This window comes from Macaca fascicularis, chromosome 13 (genome assembly GCF_037993035.2).
Source record: "Macaca fascicularis isolate 582-1 chromosome 13, T2T-MFA8v1.1".
Taxonomy (NCBI): Eukaryota; Metazoa; Chordata; class Mammalia; order Primates; family Cercopithecidae; genus Macaca; species Macaca fascicularis.
Window position 1 is genome coordinate 35,300,407 of NC_088387.1, and position 27,940 is coordinate 35,328,346.

The 27,940-nt window shown below is 43.6% G+C and overlaps 1 protein-coding gene across 10 annotated transcripts in view; it reads left to right on the forward strand.

Moving 5' to 3' along the window:
• The window catches only part of REEP1 (receptor accessory protein 1), a 124,068-nt gene that overhangs the window by 59,920 nt on the left and 36,208 nt on the right, over positions 1 to 27,940 (forward strand). For all 10 annotated transcript variants that reach the window (XM_065526856.1, XM_065526860.1, XM_065526857.1 and 7 more), the window contains exons 3-5: positions 14,684 to 14,760; positions 23,044 to 23,164; positions 26,346 to 26,459. In XM_065526856.1, the coding sequence (XP_065382928.1) occupies positions 14,684 to 14,760; positions 23,044 to 23,164; positions 26,346 to 26,459 (312 nt within the window). The remainder of the gene's footprint in view (positions 1 to 14,683; positions 14,761 to 23,043; positions 23,165 to 26,345; positions 26,460 to 27,940) is intronic.

The following is a 27,940-nucleotide window of genomic DNA, read 5'->3' on the forward strand; positions in this document are numbered from 1 at the left end:
GGGACCACCAGAGCTGGTCAGGAAGCAGAGGGAGCTCTCCTAAATAAAAATGGGCCTTTTCCACAGGATCTCCAATTTAGAAACATTGCTCAGGACATTTATGGCTGCTTATGTCTTCCAACCAAACTTACTGTACCTGGATTCAAGGTGTTGGGATGAAAACTTAAATACAAGGGAATTTACGGGAATTTGTAGAATTAACTAGGTAACAAGAGAAAGATACCCAGGAACCGGGGAGGATCCAAGGAGGCTGGGTGATGCTGACGGCCCAGCTCACGCTGTAGGAAAGGGTCTGATTAGGAAACCTCTGCTGAAGTCACATCTTGGACACTGGATGCTTGTACTTTCGAAGCATCCCCTGACAGTGCAGAGTCCTGGATAGGGGCCCAAATAGCAGGACTTGCCTCCCACAAAGATGCTCATGTTGGGAGATGTCTCCCAATTTAGAAGGCTTTGGATGCTGAGTACTCATGGAGAAAAAAAAAAAAAATAACCAATACAGCTGACTCTTACGCTGCCCCAAAACTACATCCACATCCACATCCATTCCTTTACCCATATTTTGGCTTTAAAAACAAGCTTCCAACAAGAATTCTATACGACTCACTCACTTGTCAAATCCAAATTCCGTAAGTTGCTGAGTCCAGCTCTAGGCCCAGTATCCCTGGGCAAAGTCCTCTCCTCATCTGGTTCTGACAAGACCCAACCATAATATTCAGCGTTCCAAACACTGAATTGTTAAGTGAACTGTCACCAGTGCAGCTCACATACTATTTTAGTGGGGAGAGAAAGAATTAAAATATAATTACTTAAAATATTAAAATCTATACTTAACACAGAAAGGAGGAAAATATGGATAGAAGATACAGTCCGTATTCATGCAACTGGTCATGAGTTCATAGCTGTATTTGTGACTTTTGTTAAAAGAAAAAAGTTTTTAGAGGGTAGAATCATGACTCTTGTATGAATATAAAATGAACACATGTTGAAGATTTTGCTTAACTTACTAATGAGGCAACCAGTAAAGTGTTCAAAGGAAACCCCAAATAACAGACATATGTAGGCAATCAGAAATGTCGAAATGGATTTGTTAATAAATATTAAACTGATTGCTTGGAGGATGGGATGGGGAGATCAGTTGTATCTCTGCTGGACAAAATTTATTTGCACCTCTATGGGTGAAACCATATGCATTGCCATCAGTTTTAACTTATCAAGTTGTAAAATAGCTCAAAGACATTGAAAAGCAGGACACCTGCAGAATCAAGATAATTCAGAAGGACATGCTGGACACCTAGCATTCCACAGGACACCCATTCTGAAGTCTTTCTCAGGTTTTCCTGAGGCTTTCCTCTTCCACCATCCAATTCATGCTCCCGTTGCCTAAAGCTAGAGCTTTACTGGGATTGGTTCCTTATCCTGTAATGGGGCCCAAATCTTCATTCCTGAGGAATCTGAGGCCTTGGCAGTTTTGCCTCTGTAGGGCTGTAGTAATGACCCATTGACTTTTTTTTTTTTTTTCTTTTTTTTTTTTTTGATACAGAGTCTCGCCCTGTCACCCAGGCTGGAGTGCAGTGGAACAATCTCGGCTCACTGCAACCTCTGCCTCCCGGGTTCAAGTGATTCTCCTGCCTCAGCCTCCTGAGTAGCAGGAATTACAGGCGTGCACCACCATGCCTGGCTAATTTTTGCATTTTTGTAGACATGGGGGTTCCACCATGTTGGCCAGGCTGGTCTTGAACTCCTGACCTCAGGCAATCCACCTGCCTTGGCCCCCCAAAGTGCTGGGATTATAGGTGTGAGCCACCACGCCAGCCGAACCATTGACTTTTACCCCTGAACAAGACAGCCCTAGGAGGGCCCCCCAAGGCTGTTTGACTTCCATCTGCTTTTCTTTCTGCCTCATTGTGTAGCAGCAGTCCTGGTTCCCCTTGATAATTAGGATCAGTTACCCCTTCAAAGCCCATAAGCCCCTTTATCATCTATTTCCTACTGGTGTGAGTATTGTGAAGCCACCAGGAGACAATACAAGTCTCAGCTTCCACTTCATTGAAACCATTTTGTATCCCCTGGTGGAAGCATCTATCCCTTAAGTACTAAAATCATTAAGAAGCAGAGATCAGAGGTTTGGGGATGAGAAGCAAAAATGTTGTGAATGGGTTAGAGCAGTGATTCTCAACCTTTAACATGCATATGAATGAACAGGGGATCTCCTTAAAAGCAGATTATATCCAGTAGGTCTGGGGTGGGGTCTGAGATTCTTCATTTCTAACAAACTCCCAGATGATGCCAACAGTGCTGGTCCATGGACCTCACTTTCATTGCAAGGAGCTGGCATTAGGCTTAATCATAGATTAAGGAACCTCATTTCCTTGGTTCCTGCACCTTTAGATTCTGGCTAAGAAGCACCACCTTATGTTGGTCACTGGTTCAGAGGAGAAACTGCATCCTCCAGGACTGCACACCAATCTCCTAAAATGCTGACTCCCACCTGGTTTGCTTTCAGAACCCTCCAATGCCAGGTAGCACCGTATAAGGCCAGCCACTGCAAGGCATTGGGTGCATGGTAAGATCAGTGACTCCCCAAAGCATCAGCCTATTGCCTTATTTCTTTCGCTATAAAGGAGGGTCCTTGATGAGAAGCAGTATTGTGTGGGATGCATCAAAAGGAAAAGGGTAATCCCTGCGTCCACAGCTTGCTGTGTGGCTGCTGGAAGCAGAGCAGTAGGAAAAGCAAGTCCACATGCAGAAAAAAATGAATATTCCAGAAAAGACCCTATGCCGCCCACTCCATGAGGGAAGGGACATGGTGGAGTGAACCTGCTTCCAGAAGGCTGGCTGATGCCTTGGGATATAGTATCACCCTGGAGATGCTTGATCACTGCTGCTGGCAACATGGTCTCTGAGCAGTGGTTGTGGCCAGGCCAGCCTTGCTGGGAGGGATGTCACATTGCTGAGCCCGTGTGCTACCTCTTTCACTTCCACTTGACTGCTTGGTACATGACCCCATTGAACATGCACTATCAAACCTAAGGAAAGAGGCTGGCCGACATCCACAGACCTGACCATCTCATGCACTCGGTCACTAGGAGTCTCCTCTGCCATGGGACCTATTGGTGAGCATAAGGATTGGGCCACCAATATATTTATTCTCTGGGCCCATTCACCTCATTTCCAGACCTCCTCAACAGGAGTCTCTCAGCCTCACTTCTTCCAAGAACCTCATCCTCTAGACAGAGCCTTAGCTGGTGTTTGAAAATGTGCCTGGGATTTGTTTTACTTAGGGATGGAAAGACACCAAGATGTGGAAATGACTGTCATGAAGGAAGAAGTCTAGAAGTGGGAGGGCCACATGCTATGTAGGGTCACATGGGGAAGCACCAGGCCAGTCAGGAGGCTGATGGAGAGTGGGAAACGTGGGCAGTGGCCTTCGTTGTGGTTTCTGTGAGAAAGGTAAGGCAAGACAGGGTAAACGGATTTCACATTGGCGAGGTGGAATCATTTCAGCAGGCTCCAAGGTGTGGCGCTGCCTCTGGTTGTCTGGGACCTGACGCTGGGGTGGTTATGGTTGGGGAATATTGCTCAACTTGTGGGAACACCATAAAGGAAGTAATTTAGAGTATAGGCTCTGGACTGGTTAGTTTGCATATGAAGGGTGTGCTGGGGCAAGGCTAGCCCTGGAAGGGCAGTCCCTCTGTAATCAGTGAGGCCCCAGATGCCAAAGCATCAAGAACACAGAAAACAAGAAAATGGAGTTCATATACCCGGTGACAGTGCATGAACATTAACTCAGGACATTTTTCCCTCCAGGCTAAGTGCCCTGCTCAAATTCCTGCCCACAGGGGAATTTCACTTCCCCACTCTCCCAGGGTCACCCCTGACTATATAGCCATCCACGGTGAGCTCATACAATCAGATGGTGCAGAGTCATCTGTAAGGCAGGCTTGACTTTTTTCTTTCTGTCATTTGGCACAGGGAATTCCCTGTGAGGCTGAAGTGCAGGGCCCAGATGCGTGAGGAGTGTGAAAGGCTTGAGAAATTGAGTGTGCCTGGTTAGAGGAGAGTCCAAAGGTGAGGTGAGGCTAAAGAAGTGGCTAAGCCTCCTCCTCTGCAGCCCATAGGGAGGCCTTTGGCAGGCTGCCAGAAGCTCTGGCAGTGGGGTAGAGTGGACCACGGAATTTCAGCCAGCTGCTGTGGCTCATGGGAGGTCTCCAGGCCACTTCCTACCCTGAGCTCTGGAGCTTCTTGCTGTGGCTGAGGGTCACAGCATCTTTCCCATCTCTTCACTCCTATATCCTGTTCCTGACCAGTTTAGAGAGACTCCCCAGTCATGCTGTCAATGTTCCATTTGTCCAGAAGAGTTACTCCTGAATATTACCTTTCAAATTGGCCATAGCTCCCTCTCTCTATTCTGACTGAAGGCTCACCCAGGCTCCTCATCCCTATCTTGCAGGGAGGTTTGCATAGAATCTTTCAAACATGGAAAATTATATTTCAAACCTTGGGGAAAATAACTGTCATTTGATTTCCATGAGGAATGATGGAGAAAACCATTTCCTAGTAATTTTAGATGGATATGGTTTCCATCTCTGAGTCACCAGTGTTCCTTTGACCTTGTTAGCCTCAATGAATCATTCTCAGCTCCTTCTTTCTGCATGAAAGTATTTCAAAGGAGTGCATCATGGGAACTTCTTCAGGAGAATGCATTAAATCCCCTCTCAGACATGGCTGCAGCATCTCTGTCCATAGCCTCAACCTCCTTCCTGAGTTTGGTCTAGGAGTCTGTTGGGCATTCTTCTTGGCTGTCCTGAGCCACATAAAGCTCAAACTCTTCTACCTAAATTGGCTCTTTCTTTACTTTCTTGTTGGTACAAGTGGCCCCATAATTATCAGTCACTGATGCCCTGACTTCACCAGGTGCCTTTTTCCCCATGTTTATGGAGTAATCTACTCAGTAGGCACTCATAGGGAGCATCTGTTGCCTCACAAACTAATTCTGTCTTTTCTTCTCAAAAAGCCATCTAGACAGTCTTTCTCAAAGTATATTCCTTCTTAGCCTTTTGAAACCATTCTTTCTGTCCCATTCACAGTGCCAGTATTCTAATCTGGTTGTTTGAAACATACTCATTCAGTACCTACTATATGTCAGGAACTGTTCTGGGTACTAGAGATATAATGATGTATAAGAAGAACTGGTCTCCACCCTCTGGGAGCTTACAGTGTATTGGGAAAAGCAGGGGAATAAACAGGTACTTTCACAGCAGTGTGATAAATGTTATGACAGGGAATGTTTGTGGTACTATAGAGAAAGACAAGGAGAGGGTACTTACCCAAACTTTGGGTACGTCCTAGAGGAGGTCATGTTTTTGCTGAGATCAGAGGGCTGAAATCAGAGGCAAAAAAAAGATGCTCTGTTGAGAATTGAAAGATTCGTTATGGTTGGAGTGGAAAATGTGAGAGGGTAGGGGTGTGGATAAGCTTTTGATGAAACTAATTAGGGGCCAGTTTGCGGGTGTGGTGGATCACACCTGTAATCCCAGCACTTTGGGAGACTGAGGCAGGTGGATTGCTTGAGCTCAAGAGTTCAAGACCAGCCTGGGCAAAATGGTGAGACCCTGTCTCTACAAAAAATACAAAACAACTAGCTAGCCTTGGTGGCATGCACCTATAGTCCCAGCTACTCAAGAGGCTGAGGTGGGAGAATCACTTGAGCCCAGCAGGTCGAGACTGCAGTGAGCTGTGTTCGCACCACTGCACTTCAGCCTGAATGACAGAGTGAGACCCTGTCTCCCCTCAAAAAACAAAAAACAAAACAAAACAAAATAGGGGCCAGTTTATGCTAGGCCTCATAAGCCAATGTAAGGAATTTGGGCTTTATCTTAACAACAGTAAGGAACTATTGAAGGCTTTAAACTAGGAAAGAGAGTCACCCACTTTAGGCTTAAGAATTTGGTTTTGTTGTTGTTGTTGTTGTTTTTGTTGTTGTTATTGTCGTTTTGAGACAGGGTCTTGCTCTGTTGCCAAGGCTGGAGTACAGAGATATAATCACAGCTCACTGCAGCCTCGACCTGCCCAAGCTCAGGTGATCCTCCTGCCTCACACACCCTAATAGCTGTGACTACAGTTGTGTATCACCATGCCCAGCTAATTTTTCTGTTTTTTATAGAGACAGGGTTTCACCACGTTGCCCAAGCTGGTCTCAAACTCCTGGGCTCAGGTGATCCACTTGCCTCAGCCTCTGAAAGTGCCTCAGTTCAGGCATGTGCCACCATGCCTGGCCTTAGGAAAATCATTTTGGCTGGAATTTGGAGGATGGATTGTGAAGGGGACAGAGGTGTAAAGGCCAGCATAAAGTTGTAACTCTGTTCTAAACAGGAGATGGTGATGGTCTGAAGTAAGGAAATGGCAGAGGGGAATGGAGAAAATAAGATAGGTTCAAGAAAAAAACAAGAGGGTAGAAGTGACCAAACTTGGGGACTGGTTACCTGTGTTAGGTGAGGAATGTACAAATTTCCCTAGGGACAGTGTCTAGTCTAGAGTTAGAAGCAGATGTCTAGAACAGAGCCCTGGGGAGGAAATGAAGAGACAGAGAAGAAGTGGCAAGAAAAGCAAGTGGAAAACCAGGACAATTGTGGTGTTGGGAGAGCTTTTCAGTATGTGATTGTTTCACTAACAGTTGAAAAGTCAAGCAAATCAAGTAAAAACTGAAAAGAGGTTTCTTACCCTTCCTTGAAGTATGTTACAAAGTGGAGGCCCCAGTGAGAACAATTTTGATGTAATGGATGCACTGCAGTGAGCAAGTGAGGAATGAGAAAGTAGATCCTGCAAGTGTAGATGACTCAATGGGGATGTTTGTAGCTAAGGGTTGCATCAAGGAAGGGGATTTTTAAAAAATTTTCTGAGATGGAGTTTCGCTCTTGTTGCGCAGGCTGGAGTTCATCTTGATTCACTGCAACCTCTACTTCCCATATTCAAGCAATTCTCCTGCCTCAGCCTCCTGAGTAGCTAAGATTGCAAGTGCATACCACCACGCCTGGCTATTTTTTTTTTTTTTTTGTATTTTTAGTAAAGATGGGGTTTCACCATGTTGATCAGGCTGGTCTCAAACTCCTGACCTCAGGTGATCCGCCCACCTCAGCCTCCGAAAGTGCTAGGATTACAGGCGTGACCTACCATGCCTGACCAAGGAAAGGGATTTTTAAAATTGTTATCATTGTCTTTTTGCTCTAATTGAAGACCCAAAGCATGAATTGACTACTAAAAATAAAAAGCCTATAGAGAAGGAATTCAGGCTCCTGACAATGTGTCTGGATACTGGTGTTGAGAATTCCCAGATCCTGAGCCCCAGCAGGCTATAGACTTTACAGTTGGACAAAACCTCATTTGCCCCCTGCTAAGGAGTCAGTCCTGCTACAGACAGCCTTGGCAGTGCTGTCTCAGACAGTAGTTATTTGATGGACTAAACCTACCTTGTTTTTCTGATAGAGAAGATCTGTAAGTAATCCATTGAGAAACATGTTTTAGAGTCACAAAGACAACAGGGATTCACCAGAACAGCTTTCATTTTTGAAAGATATTTTTGCTGGGTATAGAATTCTTGGGTGACATTTTTTTTTTCCTTTTAGCACTTTAAAGATGTTGTTCCATTTTCTCTGATATTCATTGTTTCCAATGAAAAGTCAGCTATAATTCTTATTTCCATTCTCCTGTGTGTAATGTTTCTTTCCATCCTCTCTGCTTTTAAGATTTTCTACATGGTTAGGATTATTCTTTTTTTCTCTGCTTTTCTTTCTTTTTTTTTTTTAAACAGTTTTACTATGACTGCCCTAGGTACGGTTTTCTTTTTCTTTGTATTTATCTTGCTTGGGATTCACTGAGTTTCCTGGTTCTTTGGGTTTGTTTGTTTGTTTGTTTGTTTGTTTGTTTGAGACAGAATCTTGCTCTGTTGCGCAGGCTGGAGTGCAATGGCATGATCTTGGCTCACTGTAAACTTTGCCTCCTGGGTTCAAGCAATTCTTGTGCCTCAGCCTCCCAAGTACTGGGACTACAGTCACTTACCACCATGCCCAGCTAATTTTTACATTTTCAGTAGAGACAGGATTTCACCATGTTGCCCAGGCTGGTCTAGAACTCCTGGCCTCAAGCAATCCACCTACCTCAGTCTCCCAAAGTGCTCCCATCATGCCTGATCAGGGTTTGTTATTTTTGATCAAATTTTAGAATTTTGTAGCCAGTATTCTTCAAGTGTTTTTTTGGTTCCATTCTCATGTTTCTTTCCTTCTGGAATTCCTACTACCTGTATGTTAGACTGCCTGATGCAGTTCAACAGATATTGAGCCTCTCAGTGTTGTTTTCCAATCTAGGCTTTAGTCTGCATGGCTTTAGTCTGGATTTGTCTTCAAATACACAGATCTTTTCTTTTGTTGTATCCAATCTGCTGTTAATTCTGTCATACTGTTTCATTTCAGATATTGTGCTTTGAATTCTAGGATATCATTTGTTTCTTTTTTAAGAGTTTCTTTCTTTCTCTTGAAATTCCCCATCTCTCCACTCATTATATTCACATTTTCTTTTAGATTATTTAACATAGTTATACTTTTTAAAGAAAAATATGGCCAGGTGCGGTGGGTCACACCTGCAATCCCAGCATTTTGGGAGGCCAAGGCAGGCAGATCACCTGAGGTCGGGAGTTCGAGATCAGCCTGACCAACATGGAGAAACCCTGTGTCAACTAAAAATACAAAATTAGCCAGGCGTGGTGGTGCATGCCTATAATCCCAGCTACTTGGGAGGCTGAGGCAGGAGAATCACTTGAGCCTGGGAGGCAGAGGTTACAGTGAGCCGAGATTGCACCATTGCACTCCAGCCTGGGCAACAAGAGCGAAAATCCATCTCAAAAAACAAACAAACAAACAAGAAACAAAAGAAAAATAATACTGAACACATCCTTTTCCTCCTAGGATAAGTATCTTGTTATGTGGTGACAAAACAAAAGTTAGTTTTCATAATAAAAGCTTTGTTAATAAGTTGCTGTAAATTTGCTTATCTTCTTTGTGAAGTGTCTGTTCAAATGTTTTGCCCATTTTTTAATTGGGTTGTTTGTTTTCTTATTGTTGAGTTTTAAGAGTTCTTTGTATACGGTGAGTACAAGTCCTGAATCAGATATGTATCTTGCAAAATATTTTCTCCCAATCTGTGGGAGAAAATTGAGTTGTTTTCTTATTGTTGAGTTTTAAGAATTTTTTGTATATTTTAAATATAAGTGCTTTATCAGATATGTATTTTACAAATATTTTCTCCTAGTCTCCTTGTTCTCTAAATGTTATCTGTGCAGAGCATAAGTTTTTGATTTTATTATTATTTATTTCCTGACCACCTATTACCATCATGTCCTGCACTAGTGTTTCAGGTTTATTTTTAAATGTCCTTTGCTGGGAGAAAGGGTCCATTCATTCAGTTGGGAGCTTAAAATTTTATTTTTGGCTTACAATCCAGTATGTAGGTGGTTTGCTGGTAGCCTAAGAATCAAAAGAGCAATGTAAAATTGATACTTTGGCTTTGTTAGAATTCCTCACCTCACAGGGACTTCAGACCTCACTAGACAAATTGTAATATTGTCAAACCAAGGTAAAATATTTAGGACATTTGTCACTGAATGCCACAAAGTGTTATAATCTAGGAGTTAGCTAATTTTGTGGATGAAATGGTCTGTGACAACAAATTTAACTTAGACAATTTGGGGGACTAGTAGGATATTTTCCACAGTGGAGTCCAGTGTCAAAAGATAAAATTACAACAAATTTAGTTTAAATACCTCAGTTGGCTTTATTGTGAGCCTAGAATTGGGCAACACTTCATTCTATAAAATAGAACGAGTGTTCTAATAAGCTGAACTGAAGGGATTGGCTTTATAGAGAGAAGGGATGAAGAAAAAAGTTTTTAATTTTAATGAAGTCCAACTTAACGATTTTTTTCTTTCATAGATCATACCATTGATGTTGTATCCAAAAACTCAGTGCCAAGCCCAAGGTCTTTAGATTTTCTTATATGTTGTCTTCTAGAAGTTTTTTAGTCTTGTGTTTTACATTTAGACCTATGATCCATTTTGAGTTAATTTTTGTGAAAGATGTAAGGTGAGTACCTAGATCCATTTTTCATTGTTGTTATTGCATGTGAATGTCCAGTTTTCCCAGCATCATTTGTTAAAAAGACCATCTTTTCTCTACTGAATTGCTTTTGCTCCTTTGTCAAGGATCAAATGACTATACTTGTACGGGTCGATTTCTGGGATCTGTGTTCTGTTCCACTGATCTATTTGTTTATTTTTTCACCAATTCCACATGGTCTTGATTATTTTAGCTTTACATTAGGTCTTGAAGTCTGTTAGTTTTAGTCTTTCAATGTTGCTCTTCTTTGGTATTATATTAGTTGTTCTGGTCTTTTACCTTTCCATATAAACTTTAGAATCAATTTGTTGATATCCATAAAAAACTTGCTGGGATTGTGATTGGGGTTGCATTGAATCTATAGCTCAAGTTGGGAAGAACTGACATCTTGACAATATTGAGTTCTCCTATATGTGAACATGAAATATTTCTCACTTTATTTAGATCTTTGATTTCTATCATTTTTATAGTTTTCTTTATATAGACTTTTTACATAACCTGTTAGATACATTTCTAAGTTATTCATTTTTAGGTGGTACTAACATAAGTAGTATTTGTGTTTTAATTTCAAGTTCCAGTTATGTAGGAAAGCAATGGACTTTCATGTATTCACCTTGTATCCTGTAACCTTGCTATAATCATTTATTAATTCCAGGAGGATCTTTTGGTGAGTTCCTTGGAATTTTCTACATAGACAGTTACACCATCTATGAGGAAAGATGCTTTTATCTCTTTCTTCCCAGTCCGTATATGTTTTCTGTTTCTTGTCTTATTGCATTATCTGACACTTCCATTATGATATAGGAGTGATAGAAGAGAGTATCTTTGCCCTTTTTCTGATCTTAGGAGGAAATCATCTATTTTCTCACCAGTAAGTCTAATGTTAGCTGTAGGGTTTTTTTTTTTAATATGTTCTTTATCAAGTTGAGGAGCATCCCTTCTATTTTTACTTTGCTAAGGTTTTTTTAAGTCACAAATGGGTGTTGGATTTTTTTCATTACTGATTCAGTTTCTTAAATAGACTGTGGGCCCTTTGCACATTTTTAACTGGGTTATGTACTCTTATTGTTGAGTTGTAAGAGTTTTTTTATATATTTAGATATAAGTACCTTATCAGATGAATGATGTGCAAATATTTTCTACCATTTTATGGATTGTCTTTTTACTTTCTTGATGGTGCCCTTTGAAGCAAAAAAGTTTTTAATTTTGAAGAAGTCTAATTTGTCTTCTTTTTGAGGTTGGATCTTGCTCTGTTGCCCTGGCTGAAGGGCAGTGACATGATCATAGCTTACTGCAGCCTTGAACTCCTGGGCTCAAGCCATCCTCCTACCTCAGCCTCCCAAATAGCTAGCTAGGACTAGAGGTGTGTGACACCATGCCTGGCTACTTTTTGAGTTTTTTAGTGGAGACAGTGTGTATTAGTCTGTTTTCACACTGCTATAAAGAACTTCCCTGAGACTGGGTAATTTAGAAATGAGATTTAATTGACTCACAGTTCTGCATGGAGAGGGAGGCCTCAGGGAACTTACAATCATGGTGGAAGGTGAAGGGGAAGCAGGCATATTCTTCACAAGGTGGCAGGACAGAGAGAGAGAGCAGAGGAAACTACGTCTTTTAAAACAATTAGATCTTGTGAGAACTCACTCACCATCATGAGAACCACATGGGGGAAACCGCCCCCATAATCCAATTACCTCCCACCAGGTCCGTCCTCTGACATGTGGGGATTAAAATTGGATTACAATTTGAGATGAGATTTAAGTGGGGACACAGCCACACAGCCAAACCATATCATGGGGTCTCACTATGTTGCCCTGGCTGATCTCAAATTCCTGGCCTCGAGCAATTCTCTCACCTTGGCCTCCCAATAGATTGTTTTGTTTTGTTTTGTTTTGTTTTGTTTTCCCGAGACAGAGTCTCGCTCTGTCACCCAGGCTGGAGTGCAGTGGCCCAATCTCAGCTCACTGCAACCTCCTCCCCCCCGGGTTCATGCCATTCTCCTGCCTCAGCCTCCCAAGTAACTGGGACTACAGGCACCCGCCACCATGCCCAGCTAATTTTTTGTATTTTTAGTGGAGACGGGTTTTCACAGTGTTAGCCAGGATGGTCTTGATCTCCTGACCTTGTGATTCACCTGCCTCAGCCTCCCAAAGTGCTGGGATTACAGGTGTGAGCCACTGTGCCTGGCCTTTTAGTTTGTTTTTGTGTGTGTGTGTGTGTGTGTGTGTGTGTGTGTGTGTGCTTTTGGTGGTATATCTAAGAAAGCATTGCCTGATCCAAGGTCAGAAAAATTTAATTATATGTTTTCTTGTAAATGTTTTGTAATTTTAACTCTTACATTTAGGTCTCTGATCCATTTGAAGTTAATTTTTGTATATGGTGTGAAGTTGTTCAACTTTATTCTTTTACATGTGGATATCTAGTTATCTCAAAACATATTGATACCTTTTAAAGCCCTCGTCTGCTAATTTTAATATTGAAGTCATCTGTGGATCTGTTTCTCTTGACCAATTTTTCTCCTAACCATGGATTATATTTTCCTATTCCCTCACATATATAGTATTTTATTGTATACAGAAACTTGTGTGTGATTCATTATGGAAACCCCAGATATTTTATACATTTTTCTTATTTTTTTATGTTTATAGCTTTAGGGGGTACAAGTGCAGGTTTGTTACGTGGATATATTGCATAGTGATGAAGTCTGGGCTTTTAGTGTAACCATCGCCCAAGTAGCATAAATTGTACCCATTAGGTAGTTTCTCATCCCTCATCCCCTCCTACTTACCCACCTTTTCAAGTCTCCAAAGTCTATTAAGCCACTCTCTATGTCCATGTGTACACATTATTTAGCTCCTATTTATAAGTGAGAACATGCAGTATTTGACTTTCTGTTTCTGAGTTATTCTACTTATGATAATGGACTCCAGTTCCATCGATATTGCTGCAAAAGACATGATTTTTTTTAATGGTTGAGTAGTATTCCATTGTGCATATATATATATACCCCAATTTCTTTATTCAGTCATCCATTGATAGACACTTGAGTTGTAGATTTATTTTTGCCTTCTTGTGAAGAATGTTGAGTGTTGTTCTAGCAGGCAGTTAAATTCAGGCAGATCACCTTGACCCTGTGGCAGCTAGACAAGTTTTGTTTGGACAGGTGTATTTCAATTTTGCTCTTAGTCATTTTTTTTTTTTACTGTAATTTTTACTGCTAAGATGTGGTCCTCCAGGTGTTTCACTGGAAATTCCTAATGCTTACCAAACCCCTCTAACTTTGCATGACTTGAATTCCAAACTTTGTTTCCCCAACAGTGGTCAGAAGCTGAATCTCTGCTCAACTCTGAGCTTTTCAACTTTCCAGCTGTTTATATCTACATTTATATCTATATGTATTTATATCTATATTATTATACAGACTTCTTTGTTTGGAGTCTTACCTGCTTCTGTGCATTTCAGGGACCTGCCAGGTTTTTGAAGGGAATTTATATGTAGATTTTTGGGGCTGCTCCTTTATGGCTTCCCTATTTCTGAGATTTTTCTCTGTCCAATTCCAGTATCTCTGGCAGTCTCAAACTCCACTCTCCATTTCTTTGGACAAATAAGACTGTGGATTTGTGCTCGAGTTCTGTCTGCCCCATGATGTGCAGTGTCCTCAGCCACACTGACCTGTACTAACCCAGTGTGCTTCCCGTACTCCAAAGCTTGAATCCCTTGCAATCTCTGTCTGCTTTTTATATTGCTCTCCAGTGCCTTCAAACAGTTGTTTTGAAATATTTTGTTTGGTGTTTATTATCATTATTAGTAGGAGCCTTAGTTCAATATAAGCTACCCTACTTTTGCCAGAAGCCAGGAGGAGTAGACTAAGGAATCTGGACTTGATTCTCCAGGCTGGGATATTTTAAATGGGGTGATAGTCTGATGAGTTTATACTTTCGGGAGAATAGTACAGGGGTGGCCTGGTATTACAATGGGTTGCTGAGGGGAAGTCATGAAACAAGGGAAGTAGGAGTAGTTTAAGAGAGAGGGGGAAGAGGCCTTAGTTAGGGGAGAAAGGCAGTAGAAATTAAAAAGGATGGTCACATGGGAGAGATAAAAAGGAAGATCAGGATTCTTAGATTACTACTACACCATCCCAGAGAGTCTGGCCCAGTTACACTTCATTCCAGGGTGTGTTTGTGTGGAGGCCTAGAGCATTTTCTCCCCTGATGTTAGTTCTGAAAAATGACCTGACTGAATCCTGGGTCACTCTTGGTCTGCAGGTCTCCCTGGCTCACTTGTGGGCCATTTGACCTTCAGCCTGAGTCAGCTGTGGAACAGCCCATTTGCTTCCAGTTTCAAGATCTGGAGCAGAACTGGACATAAGCTGAGGAAGGATAAGGAGAAGGCTACAAATGCAGGCTGCGTCACCTGGATGTGCCTCTGTATCTGCCACCAGGGCCTGTTCTTCCTGGTATTGGGCAGCGTTTTTCCTAGACCTTTTCTACCAGCTGTGTTGCTTTCTGTTTCAACAGGTCAAATGGATGATGTACTGGATTATATTTGCACTTTTCACCACAGCAGAGACATTCACAGACATCTTCCTTTGTTGGTAAGTACTCCAGGAGTTGGGACGTTTCTAAGGATGATTTTGCTTAGTGTCAGTCAGGGGGAGGTGGGAAAGGGCTGAACCCAGCCTCAAACCTCACCTCAGGCCAGAGACACAAGTGCAGGGATGTTAACTGGAGCATTTTCAATAGATTAGTCTACAAAGTTGTTCTTCAAGTAAATATTTATTGAATGACCTTATAAAGAGCAGTTATTGTTCTAAGCCCTGGGAATATAGTCATGGACAGGACAGATACACGTCCTCAATTAATGGAGTTGGTAAAGATGCATTCGTATGTTAAAAAAGAAAAGGAGCGAAAGAAACAATACACAAAAATGTACAGGAAAAACTGAGTTTCCTTCTCACTCAATTCATTGTCAACGTAATCACTACTCAGAGTTGGGCATCCTCTTAAAAAACTAATATATGGCCTGGGCATTGTGGCTCATGCCTGTAATCCCAGCACTTTGGGAGGCCAAGGCAGGTGGATCACCTGAGGTCAGGATTTTGAGACCAGCCGGGCTAACATGGTGAAACCCCATCTCTACTAAAAAAAATACAAAAAAATAATTAGCCAGGCGTGGTGGCGCACGCCTGTAGTCTCAGCTACTTGGGAGGCTGAGGTGGGGGAATCACTTGAACCCAGAAGGTAGAGGTTGCAGTGAGCCAGGATTACATCATTGTACTCCAGCCTGGGTGACAAAGCAAGACTCTGTCTCAGAAAAAAAAAAAAAAAAAAAACTAATATGTGTGTGTGTGTGTATATACACACATTTTACACACACTTCTTTTTTTAAAAAAGCAATATTATAGTATACGTAAGAGTTCTCACTTTGCTTATTAAATTTATTTTGGAAATACTTTTATATGAGCATAAATACATCTACCTGTTATTTTAATGGCGACATAATATTTCATGGCATAGATGGAGCATAATTTATTTAAGTCATCCTCTTTTGATGGCCATTTAAGTTGATACCCATTTTTTTCTCTTATAAGTAATGCAGCTATTTCCAGCAATGAAGCAATTAAAAACAAGCTATATCTTTGTATTGCTGTATTGTGCCTTCTTAGGCAAAAGAAGCTGTAAATAATATATCGATTTCTGTTTGTATTTAAAGAGTTGTGTGTGTATACATGTGAATGTGAATGTGTATTAAAAGTAGTGTGGAAAATATAGTTAACGAGGGTTATTTCTACGACTTGGGATCGTGGGGTTGGGTTTGTATTTGCTGTGTTGTACGAATGTTTTAACCATGGTCAAGTGTCATCAGAGAAAGTAATAAAGATATTTCCACTTTGGAGAAAACAGGTTCTTACCCAAAAAGGATCAGTATGAAATTACCCTCTGGGATGTCCTAGGCCAAGGAACAGACCTCAATAGCACTCTCTGAATCCTGTTTTGAGTCAATGGCCTTAATTATCTTAGTATGTACTTTTCCCCATAACATAGCTTTCACCTCCACTGAGAGAAATAGATGTCCCAGCCATTGTGGCCTCAAACTGTAGTGAAGGAGTCTGGATTTCCTAAATCAGTGTGCTTGTGCCTTCGTGCCCTGCACCACACACAGATAATGCAGCAGACTCTGGATGGAGCTGAGTCTCCTTAAGTGGAGACACAGCTCTCTGCTGAGCCATCCCTTGTCTCCCTGAGGCCTTAAGGTTGACACTGGAAGTCAGGCCATTTTGTACAGAGCTACATCAGGAAGACTCCTGTCTGATTCACAAAGATGAGAGTAGAGGCCAGCCCAGTCAAGACTGTGTAGTCAATTAAATAGCAGGTCCTGCCATCCAGCCTTTCCTCCTTAACAAGGCCTCTGTCTGGTGCTAGGGTCCTCTTCTGTCCTCCCGTGTTAGTCTCACAAGCTCATTCCTGGGGATATCAGCATTTCAGCCTCACTGCTTTTTGCTGGGTGGAAATCCTATCTGATGATGGCTGTGTTCCTCCTGGATAGCTGGAATATGCCCTTACCTGTGGCCCTGGAATTTCAGAGTTTCGTATCTAGTAAGTGCTCAAAAACTATTTCTGGAATTGATTTCATTTTGATTTTGGGAGTCATACTAGTTTTCTATTGCTGCCTTAACAAATTACCACACATTTAACAGCTTAAAACAGTACAAATGTTTGATTCCACAGCTCCTATAAGTCAGAAGTACAGGTGGAATCATCCTCTGCTTATAATCTCACAAGACCAGAATCAAGGTGTGGGCCAGCCTGGTCTCTTATCTGAAGGCTCTGGAAAAGATTCCCCTTCCAGGCCCATTCAGATTGTTGGCAGAATTCAGTTCCTTATGATTGTGGGACTGAGGTCCCCATCTTCTTGACACATGCCACCACCTTCATCTTCAAGCCAGCGATGGCATGTTGAGTCTTGCCCATGCTTTGAATCTCTGTCTGCTTCTGCCACCAGTTAGGGAGGATCTTTGCTTTTGTTTTAAGGGCTCGTGTGATTAGATTAGACCTACCCCAATAGTCCCATATAATCTCCCTATTTTAAAGTCATCTGATCAGTAACCTTCATTACATCTGCAAAGTCCCATTTGCCATGTAAAGTAACGTATTCATGGGAGTTATACCAAGGAAGAAGAACTTGGCCAAAATTCTGCTGACCACAGGAGGACTTTTGATACCTGGTATATTTGGAGCAGGTATGGGTAGCATCCCCCTCTCTTCCTGACCCATGTGGAGGCCTCTTCTGTTCCCTCATTTGGTCTCTTAGCTGGGGGTGTCCAGGCAGTTTGTGGGTGGGAAATGAGGGTCCTTTGCTCTTCTCCTGGTGGCCTGAGCTCTGCTTCTGCAGGAAAGAGGCTCCTTGGGAACTTTTCTGCCTGCTTTATCCCACAGCCTGATCATGCCCTCACCCTGCTTTCTCTTTTTCTCCCAACCTCCAGGTATCATAGATCCTAGTCTTCTTCTGGGAGGGTCCTCTGTCTCCCTTCTTCCTCTCACGCTGAGAACAGGCACAGGATGGGCCCATCAGGGAATGTAGGAATTTTGCTTCACTTCCAAGGACATGGGCACCATCTCCGCAGCTCTGAGCATTCTTTACTATTAAAAAAGGTTAAGGGGAGAGCTTCTGTCCTAAAATATGTCTTCTGTCTTCCTAGAAGCACCTTTAACTTCTGTTCTCTTCCAGAATTGGAGCCCCTTGTATGGACCCTCTCTTCCTCACTCTTCACTCACCCCCATTCCCTTCTTCCCACTTCTCCCCTAGCGCAGGTCCCTTTTCATGGTTAACTTTGTAAAACTTTCCATCTTGATGAAAACAGCAATTATTTATGGTCCCAGAATAGATAAGATGGTGGTTTGTTTCACAGGTTGTAGAGGTGATTTCATTTAGTTTTTTTTTTCTTAAATTATAAAATAATACAGTCTGGGCATGGTGGCTCACACCTGTAATCTCAGCACTTTGGGAGGCCAAGGCAAGTAGATCACTTGAGGCCAGAAGTTCGAGACCAGCCTGGCAAACATGGTGAAACCCCGTTTCTACTAAAAAATACAAAAATTAGCCAGGTGTGGTGGTGCAGCACCTGTTGTCCCAGCTATTCAGGAGGCTAAGGCAGGAGAATCGCTTGAACCCGGGAGGCAGAGGTTGCAGTGAGCCAAGATTGCACTACTGCACTCCAGCCTGGCGACAGAGCGAAACTCTATCTCAAAAAAATAAAAATAAAATAAAATAATACATACATAAGGAAAAATGAAATAGAAACAACACACTGAAGAGTAAGTGTCTCTCCTCCCCCTCTCCTCCCCCAGACCCACAGTCTCCCTCCCTAGAAGTACCATTGGTTTGTTTGTTTTTTGTTTTTTTTGTTGTTGTTGTTGTTGGAGACGGAGTGCAGTGGCGCAATCTTGGCTCACTGCAACCTCTGCCTCCCAGGTTCAAGCGATTCTCCTGCCTCAGCCTCCCGAGTAGCTGGGACTACAGGCATGTGCCACCATGCCTCGCTAATTTTTTGTATTTTCACCATGTTAGCCAGGATGGTCTCTATCTCCTGACCTCGTGATCTGCCCACCTCAGCCTCCCAAAGTGCTGGGATTATAGGCGTGAGCCACCATGCCTGGCCAGTAACACCGTTAAAAGTTACTTGTGTTTTCTTTTCTTCCAGAAATGCTCTCTACACATTTATTGCATGTGTTTTGGACAGTTTCATCCCATGTCTAACCCTCTTAGAATACATCTGCCCCTCTAGAGTATCTGGGTGTTATATGGGGAAAGTCGGGAGATGACAGCTGCCCTGTGCTCCCCAGTGCTGTGTATATGCCTTGGAAAAGATGGAGGAAATGTGGTGGGTGCATCTGGCCTTTTCAAATACATCCCAGAGGTCAGGGTTCTTCAAGGAGTTCTCATTACAAAATGAGTAGGGCCTTTGTCTGCCTCTCAAGGTAGGCTGGAAGAAGACTTGGTGGTGATTGTGTTGGTAGAGCCAAGGGACCCCAAGGCCTCTAGGAAGCACAAGGTCTGAGTGGATCAGCCTAGATTATCTTGTGATGCCTGTCAAGGACCTGGTTTTGTATGTGGTGATTCCAGAGGCAGCAGGACTGTTCCCCTCCAACCCATGCCCCCACACTTCAGTGACAGAGATTTTCAGGCTTTATGTGGGGAGGGCCTGGCTTTAAATCCGGAGTCAGCATACTTTTTTTTTTTTTTTTTTTTTTTTTTTTTTTTTGAGACGGAGTCTCGCTCTGTCGCCCAAGCTGGAGTGCAGTGGCGCGATCCTGGCTCACTGCAAGCTCCGCCTCCTGGGTTCACGCCATTCTCCTGCCCCAGCCTCCCGAGTAGCTGGGACTACAGGCGCCCGCCACTGCGCCCGGCTCATTTTTTGTATTTTTAGTAGAGACAGGGTTTCACCGTGGTCTCGATCTCCTGACCTTGTGATCCGCCCGCCTCGGCCTCCCAAAGTGCTGGGATTACAGGCATGAGCCACCGCGCCCGGCCCAGCATACTTTTTTTTGTAAAGGGCCAGATAGTAAATGTTTTGAGCTTTCAGGCCATATGATCTTTATTGCAACTGCTCAACTCTGGTATGAGCATGAAATGAACCATAGACAATTAATAAATCATTGTGCATAACAGTGTTCCAATAAAACTTTATTTATAAAAACAGATGACAGGCTGGATTTGGCCCATGGGCCATGGGTTATTGGGACCCCTGGATCCATTCTAGCAAGCAACAGAGACCCCTCTGACAAACTCAAGGAAAAGAAAATAAAACAATGACACTGTTGGTAGATGCTGAAGTAACTCACAGAATAAAAGGAAAAGCTGAAAAACTAAGACTCTGGAAAGGGAGGAGCCAGAGAGCCTCAGGAACCCTAGCATTGAAGCACTGCCAGTTACTCCCCTCAGCACTGTTCACAAAGAGGTTCCCTTGTAGCTCGGCTGTAGCAGCTAAAGATCATAACCATAGTAAATATCCATTCATGGGGGCCTGAGCCAGTGCTCATACACTCATATACAGCCATTAAGATGAGTGAGATAGGCCGGGCACAGTGGCTCATGCTTGTAATCCCAGGCGGGCGGATCACCTGAGGTCAGGAGTTCAAGATCAGCCTGACCAACATGGTGAAAGCCCGTCTCTACTAAAAATACAAAAATTAGCTGGGCATTGTGATGCACACTTGTAATCCCAGCTACTTGGGAGGCCAAGACAGGAGAACTGGTTGAACCCAGAAGGTGGAGGTTGCAGTGAGCTGAGACCGTGCCGTTGCACTTGAACTAGGCATCAGAGTGAAACTCTGTCTCAAAAAAAAAAGATGAGTGAGGTAGCTCTCCCTGTACGGGTATGAAATAGTCCCCAAGGCATACTGTTGATTGTGTGTATGTGCTGGAAGAAGCAAGATGTAGTAATGGGTGTATAGAATGCTTCTGTCTGTTGAGGGCAACTCAGGGAGTCATATATACCTACATGATGTATGCCTGGCCCTAGTCTATCTCTGGAAGGATATGCAAGTAACTGATAATGTTTTTGCTTTTAGAAAAGGGACTAGGGGTCAGGTGGGGGAAGGAGACTCTTTGTTGTATATGCTTTTGGACTTTTAGAATTTTTTTTAAACTATATGCATGCATGACCTATTTTTTAAAAAGACATATTATATGTAATAAATAAAAGAGCTGCAGTGCGACAGATTATGTGTGTGTCTTGTGTTGGTGTCTGAGCTTGTTGGATTCATTTCCTTTCCCTTTGGTGCTGGTGAATACTTGTTTTCAAAACAAAAGTTCCTCCATTATTAATCACCAGAGTGTTCAAATGTGGGAGAATCACACCTCTGTTCTTCAGTCTCTCTCTTTTCTGGCTGTGAAACATTAAACAATCTTGCCACGAAAGTGCCCACTAATTGCTGAGGGAATATTCAGGAAGCACCCACCAGAGGCAGAAGGCAGGGGGCCAGGAGACCTTGGTGAAGAAAGGAGGCGTGGGTAGGGCTGCTAACTGGGGGATGGGGTGTCTGTGTGAGAGTTAAGGGTCCTCGAATGACTTGCTCTTTTTGATTTTCTTATCGCTTATCTGGGGAGGATGCCTGGAAATGACTTTCTGATCTTTAAGACTAGGACAGGTGACTGTCTCATCTCATAGCATCAGGTTTTAAGGATACCTGGGATTTGTTTTAAGCAAGTGTGGGTAAGACACAGACATGGAAATAATTATCGCGAAGGGAGAAGTTTCTTTACTCACAGATTGCTAGAAACAGGAGACACAGCACACCATGCAGAGCCACATTGGGGACCACTCAGGGTCCGTCAGGAGAAGAGGAAGGAACCGGGGTGAGGGCCGTTATCAGTTCCATGCTGAAGGAAGAAAAGGGCAAAGCAGGGTGGGCAGGGTTGGGCTTGGCTGGTTTGAATAATCTCAGTGGGCTCTAGGGTATATGGGCTGTCTCTGGTTGTCTAGCCCTGGCCCTGGGGTGATTGGGGCAGGTGGATGGTGGCCTGGAATGTGAGAGTCCATTAGAGGCCGTGGCTGGAGCCTGGGCCCATGGATTGGTTGGTTTGCATATGAAAGATATGTTGCAGGTGAGTTCTTTACTATCTCTAGCAATTGGCTCACCTTGGGAGGGGCGGTTCCTCCAGAGTCAGCAAGGCCCCAAAGTACATCGGGATTCAGAAAATAAAAAATAAACCATAAACACATAGTTACTACACCTCTGGACTGCCAAATATGGTTGCTCAGGTTGTTCACAGTGCACGATATCTGACCAAGGTGAACGGGGCTGAAATCCAGACCAAGCTCTGTGGTTCATGTGGCCACAGAACTACTTCCAGTCGAAGAGGCCAGTTTTCTTCTAATACATTCAAAGGCACCATGTGGGCTAGCACTATGGCACTTGTCTCAGGTTTCTGTTCTATATTATTTGTGATTATTTTATAAATCATTTCATTTAGGGTTTTTTTTTTTTTTTAATTATAAAATAATACGGTCTGGGCATGTTTCCCTGACTGGACCCTTAGTTCCAAGGATGCCAGAATCTTGTCTGTGTTTCCCACTGGACGGGAAGATCCAAGAGGGCAGGAATCAGGTCTTTGCTCACGGTTGCCTCTCTGTACCTCCTTGTACCTGGTGCTCAGTACAAGCTTGCACGTACAGGGCCTGGGTGCCTGTGGGGGGACAAATCAATGAACAAGCTTGAGGGTATGCAGGACTGCAAACTCCAAAATTATGTGTTATCTGCACTGTGGACTCTTCTATTTCATGGCACTGAGAAGATCAAAATCTGTTTGCCTGCCATTGACTTGAGTAGGGTGAGTAGCATTCTCCTTCCTATCAAGAGCTAGGCTCTTGTCCCTGCCTCTATTTGGGCCAAGAATTCATTCTCAGTCTAGAGATTTTTTTGTCAGCTCCTCCCTGCTGTAATTCCTTCTGGTGTTTTTGCCTTCTTGGATGTGAGTGAAGAGTGAGTGACTGGGTGTACAGCACGGAAGAGATCCCCTGAGCCTGTAGGCTGTGGCCGGAGCCCCAGCTCCAATCTAAATGAGCACAGCCCAGCAGGAAGCTCCAGCCTGTGCCAGGCAGGGTCATGGGGGTGATTGCTGGAGAGAACCTGTGTTCCTGGTTTGCTTTGGTAACAAAAGAAAACACAAACTGGTTTTCAAAGAGAGGCGTTGGGGTTGTACTGTGTGTGTGTGCAAGTGTGTACCCTTGCCGTCATGGGTGGAGGACAGGAATCTGGGAAACCTGCAGCAGTATGTAAGCAGGAGAGGCGTCCTTGCCGCCCACCAGGTCTCCTTCAAAAGGGCAGTGTTGCTGAGAACCTAACAGAACTTGTGTTTTCCTCTGTCTCTCCAGGTTTCCATTCTATTATGAACTAAAAATAGCATTTGTAGCCTGGCTGCTGTCTCCCTACACAAAAGGCTCCAGCCTCCTTTACAGGAAGTTTGTACATCCCACTCTATCTTCAAAAGAAAAGGTAATATGTGCTGCCATGCCTTTCATTCTTTCTAGCAAGCGAGAAAATAAGTGATAAATAAAAAGGGATGATCTTATTGCAGGAGACTTCTCATTTGGCTCTCATTTGCCTCCAGCAAGTCATTCCTCCTAATCTTTTTTTTTTTAAGTGTATTTCTGGGATGTGTTTAGAAATAGTGGTGAAGTTCTCTAAAAGATGTTATTTGTCATTATTTACTGGAAAACATTTCCATAAATTGAAACAAAAGAAAGAAAAAAATTCACTCACAATTTAACCACGCAAACTGAATTTCCTTCCTTTTGTCATGCTTAGCCCCTGACCTTTTATAGATATGATTTTTACATAGTCTATTTTGAATCTTACCTGGAAGCCAGGTGCAGTGGTGCATGCCTGTAATCCCAGCTACTCAGGGGTATAAGGTGGGAGAATCACTTGATCCCAGAAGTTCAAAGCCAGCCTGGGCAACCTAGAGAGTCCTCATCTCTAAAAAAAACAGAAAGAAAGATTAAAATTTTATGTAGAATTTTTAAAATGAGTTTTAAAACTTAAAATACATAAAATATTTGTATCCTGAGATCTTTTTTTTTTTTTTTTTGAGACGGAGTCTCGCTCTGTTGCCCAGGCTGGAGTGCAGTGGCGCGATCTCAGCTCACTGCAAGCTCCGCCTCCTGGGTTTACGCCATTCTCCTGCCTCAGCCTCCCGAGTAGCTGGGACTACAGGCACCCGCCACCTCGCCCGGCTAGTTTTTTGTATTTTTTAGTAGAGACGGGGTTTCACCGTGTTAGCCAGGATGGTCTCAATCTTCTGACCCCGTGATCCGCCCGTCTCGGCCTCCCAAAGTGCTGGGATTACAGGCTTGAGCCACCACGCCCGGCCTGTATCCTGAGATCTTAAATGTGTTTGCACACAAATCCATTTCTACTTGGTCTTCATAATACCCATGGTGATGTTCCCTTACTGCTAGATATTTAGATTGTCTCTACTTTTTCCTGATATAGATAGTTCTGCAGTGAGCACTACTATTCCTGGTGTTTAGTTGATTCCTTTGATTGTCTTAGAATTAATTCCCAAGAGCAGGATGACTGAGTCAAATGATTCCAACATTGTGTCATTGGTTAACTATATTACTTACTAAACTGACTGTGTAGTGGGGCTTCTTAAAATAGGAGCATCATAGGTGGCTTGATTAGATTAATGTCTGTTGTTTCTGAAAGTTGAATTCTTTGGACTAGAAAGCAGAAGGCTTTGGGAAATATGTCAGTTGGATGAGCAGGCTACTGTAGAAGTTTCTGAAAATCTCTTTAAGAACTAGGACAGCAGCACTTCCTGTCTCAGAAGGGTGGATTTTGAGGAATGGATCCCTGTCTTGACCTGGTTATCAAATCTCTACTCGTCCTACTTCCCTTTCCCCAAATGCTGGGCTTCCCCTGAAGCTGCCAGTGTAACTTGCATTCAAGTGAAGGTGACTGACTCTTAAGAGTTGCCAAGAATTGGCCGGGCGCGGTGGCTCAAGCCTATAATCCCAGCACTTTGGGAGGCCGAGACGGGCGGATCACGAGGTCAGGAGATCGAGACCATCCTGGCTAACACGGTGAAACCCCGTCTCTACTAAAAAATACAAAAAAAAACTAGCCGGGCGAGGTGGCGGGTGCCTGTAGTCCCAGCTACTCGGGAGGCTGAGGCAGGAGAATGGCGTGAACCCGGGAGGCGGAGCTTGCAGTGAGCCGAGATCTGGCCATTGCACTCCAGCCTGGGTGACACAGCAAGACTCCGTCTCCAGGGGGGTCACAGTTAGAGGGCCTGCTGCTGTGACTTCCTGGGGAAGCCTTCCACAGGGAATCCAGCAGGAGGTTGCTGACCTACTTGTACACCTCAAAGCAATGGAAATACACTAATGCACAGAACTTGACTGAGGCCAAATGTCATTGTCTTACTGAACTCTGAATTTTTTTTTTTTTTTTTTGAGACAGAGTCTCGCTCTGTTGCCCAGGCTGGAGTGCAGTGGCATAATCTTGGCCCACTGCAACCTCCACCTCCTGGGTTCCAGCAATTCTTCTGCCTAAGCCTCCCAGGTAGCTGGGACTATAGGCGCCCACCACCATGCCCAGCTCATTTTGTATTTTTAGTAGAGATGGGGTTTCACCGTGTTGGCCAGGCTGGTCTCAAACTCCTGACCACAGGTGATACGCCCACCTTGGCCTTCCAAACTGCTGGGGTTACAGGTGTGAGCCACCACGCCTGGCCAACAAACAGCCATTTTCTTAAAACAGTGACAACAACAAAACACCCCCAAACAAACAAAAAGAATAAACCAAAGTTAATACAAACTTGAACTAAACCAATATTGTACTTGGCTTTGATCCCTGAAGAAGACCTCAATCCTGTTTTCCATCTCACCTTTACCTTGTTGCATGACACTGGATGACTTCTAATTTCTGATTTTATTTGAATACGGGTAAAACTATCTCCCTTATCCAGTAACAGTCATTTCTTTCAGCTTTGTAATCCCTCCCATCGATATACAAATGGGGTGATATTTGATTGTAGAATTAAATAACTATAGAATAACAGAATTTTAGAACTGCACGGGCTCAACCCTGTCAAGACAAGGAAGATGACTTGGTTATCATTTATTGAAACCAACCACTGTGTTAGATGTTTTACTGGAATTACCTCATTTAATCCTCACCATGCTCCGCGAATTGGGTATTGTCATTTTCCTTGTTTTTCAGAAGACTAAAACTGTGTGGAGAGAGGCTAAGTGCTTGCCAAGGTCTGACAGTCAGTTGGCGGCAGGTCTGAGGCTACAAGCTCAGTTCTGGGCATTCTCTCCACCCTGGGTGATTTCAGTGTCTGGTGAGTGGCTGTGTGTAGAATGGCAGGCAGGGCCGTCCACATCCAGAACTTCCTAGAGCCCCCTGGAAGGTTAGAGGGCTTTAGAAACAATCTCAGGGCATTGCTGGATCCATAAGTTGCAGTGTTTTCAGAGTTCTCTTTTCTACTCTCCTGTATCTCTGCTCTCCCCTCTGCGCGCACACCCTCAAAGTGCCTACAGCTTTTCAGGCCCAGCAAGAACAAGGATTGGGCAAGCTGCCAAGCCCAATGCTCAGAGGAAAGGAAAGAGAACAGAGAGGTATTTGAACCTTCCAACTCAGTGTGCCTCTGTTTTTCCTTTGACAGGAAATCGATGATTGTCTGGTCCAAGCAAAAGACCGAAGTTACGATGCCCTTGTGCACTTCGGGAAGCGGGGCTTGAACGTGGCCGCCACAGCGGCTGTGATGGCTGCTTCCAAGGTACTGTGCTGGAAGTACCACAACTACACGAGTCTCAGTCCCTCTAGTTTGCCCTGCTCATCACCTGTGCAACCACACAGAATAGGGCTAAGGACCAATCAGTGGTTTTCATCTTTTGGGGGTCCTTTTGAAAATCTGATGGAAAAAAAATGCTGAATCTTGCCCCAGAAAATTCTCACCCCCCCTCCACACACACATGCCCACACACTTGCAATATCAAGAGGTTCCCAGAGCCCCTGAAGCTCATCTGTGGGTCCCAGGTTAAGAATTTCTAACTTATCCAACCCCACTGGAAACAATAAAATAATAGAATTTCTAACTTACTTGGCATTTAGGCCTGGGAGAAACAGAAGAGGGCAGGGGAGAGAGGGAGAGAGTGCTCCTCTGCAGTTTCCTAGGGTGCACTGGGAGAGTCTCCTCAATGCCGTGGACAGGTGGAGAGACTACCTGAACAAGTGGGTAGACTCACTCACACTCATGTGGCCCAGCAGATCCAGGGGAAGGAACCCAGGTCCCAGAATAAATTGAGTGGTCCAGACATGGAGGTCAGTAACATTCCAAGCCATAACAACTGAGGCAGAGGAGGTTTAAAATAAACACCAGTCTGTGGGACGTTGCGGTGTGAGCATTGCTTCTTCCTCTATTCTCTCCACCCCTTTTCAAAACTGTGTTTCTTGCTAGTATCTTCTCACATCACCCTCCTGTTGTTGTCGTCAATTTCTCATTATTTACATAGACCCTAAGAGTTAAATTGGTCAGATATTTCCTCTCGTGTGAAATCAGCAGATCATCCTAGTGTTCCCCAGTGATAAGCCCTTCCCCAAAAACCATATGTGGAGTAGGGACCTACATTCAGCTGGTGGTGGAGGCAAGGCAGTTATGCTGATGTTTGGAAAGACACAGTGGTTGGGAGGTGAGTTGTATTAGCATAAGGAAGTTAGTCCCTTGTGGTGATGTGAGGGTTTTGGGAAAGGAGGCGAAGGGGCTGTAAAAGGTTTGCAAGAAGATGATTAGTACAGATCTTGGTGCTTTATGAGCTTTGTGCAGATGGCAGGATGGAGGGTGCTGAGAGCCAGTTTCAAAAGACTGAGCTGGGTTTTCCTTGCCCTGAACCAAAGAGAAGCACATTAGGATCATTTCTGGAAGAGACTCAGCACACTGGCTGGGTGGTTGCTTGAAAAGTACCTTTCAGAAAGCCAAGGAATTCTGCAGACAAAGCCTGGGCAAGAGGGAAGAGGAACCAAAAATGAATGACTCCCCTTTCAGACAAGACCAGCTCCGTCTATAACAGAATTGTAAGCAAGGCATCTCGCCACTCCATATGGCAGATCTCGGGGTTGGGGGTCTAGAGGGTCCAGGGGTCCCTGCCCCCTTGACTATAATAGCTGCTGGCAAAATGAGGGATCCCAATGAGTATTTTTGGAAGGGAAATTCTGCTTTGATTTCCCAAGATCAATCAGGATTTATGAACAGCAATAAAT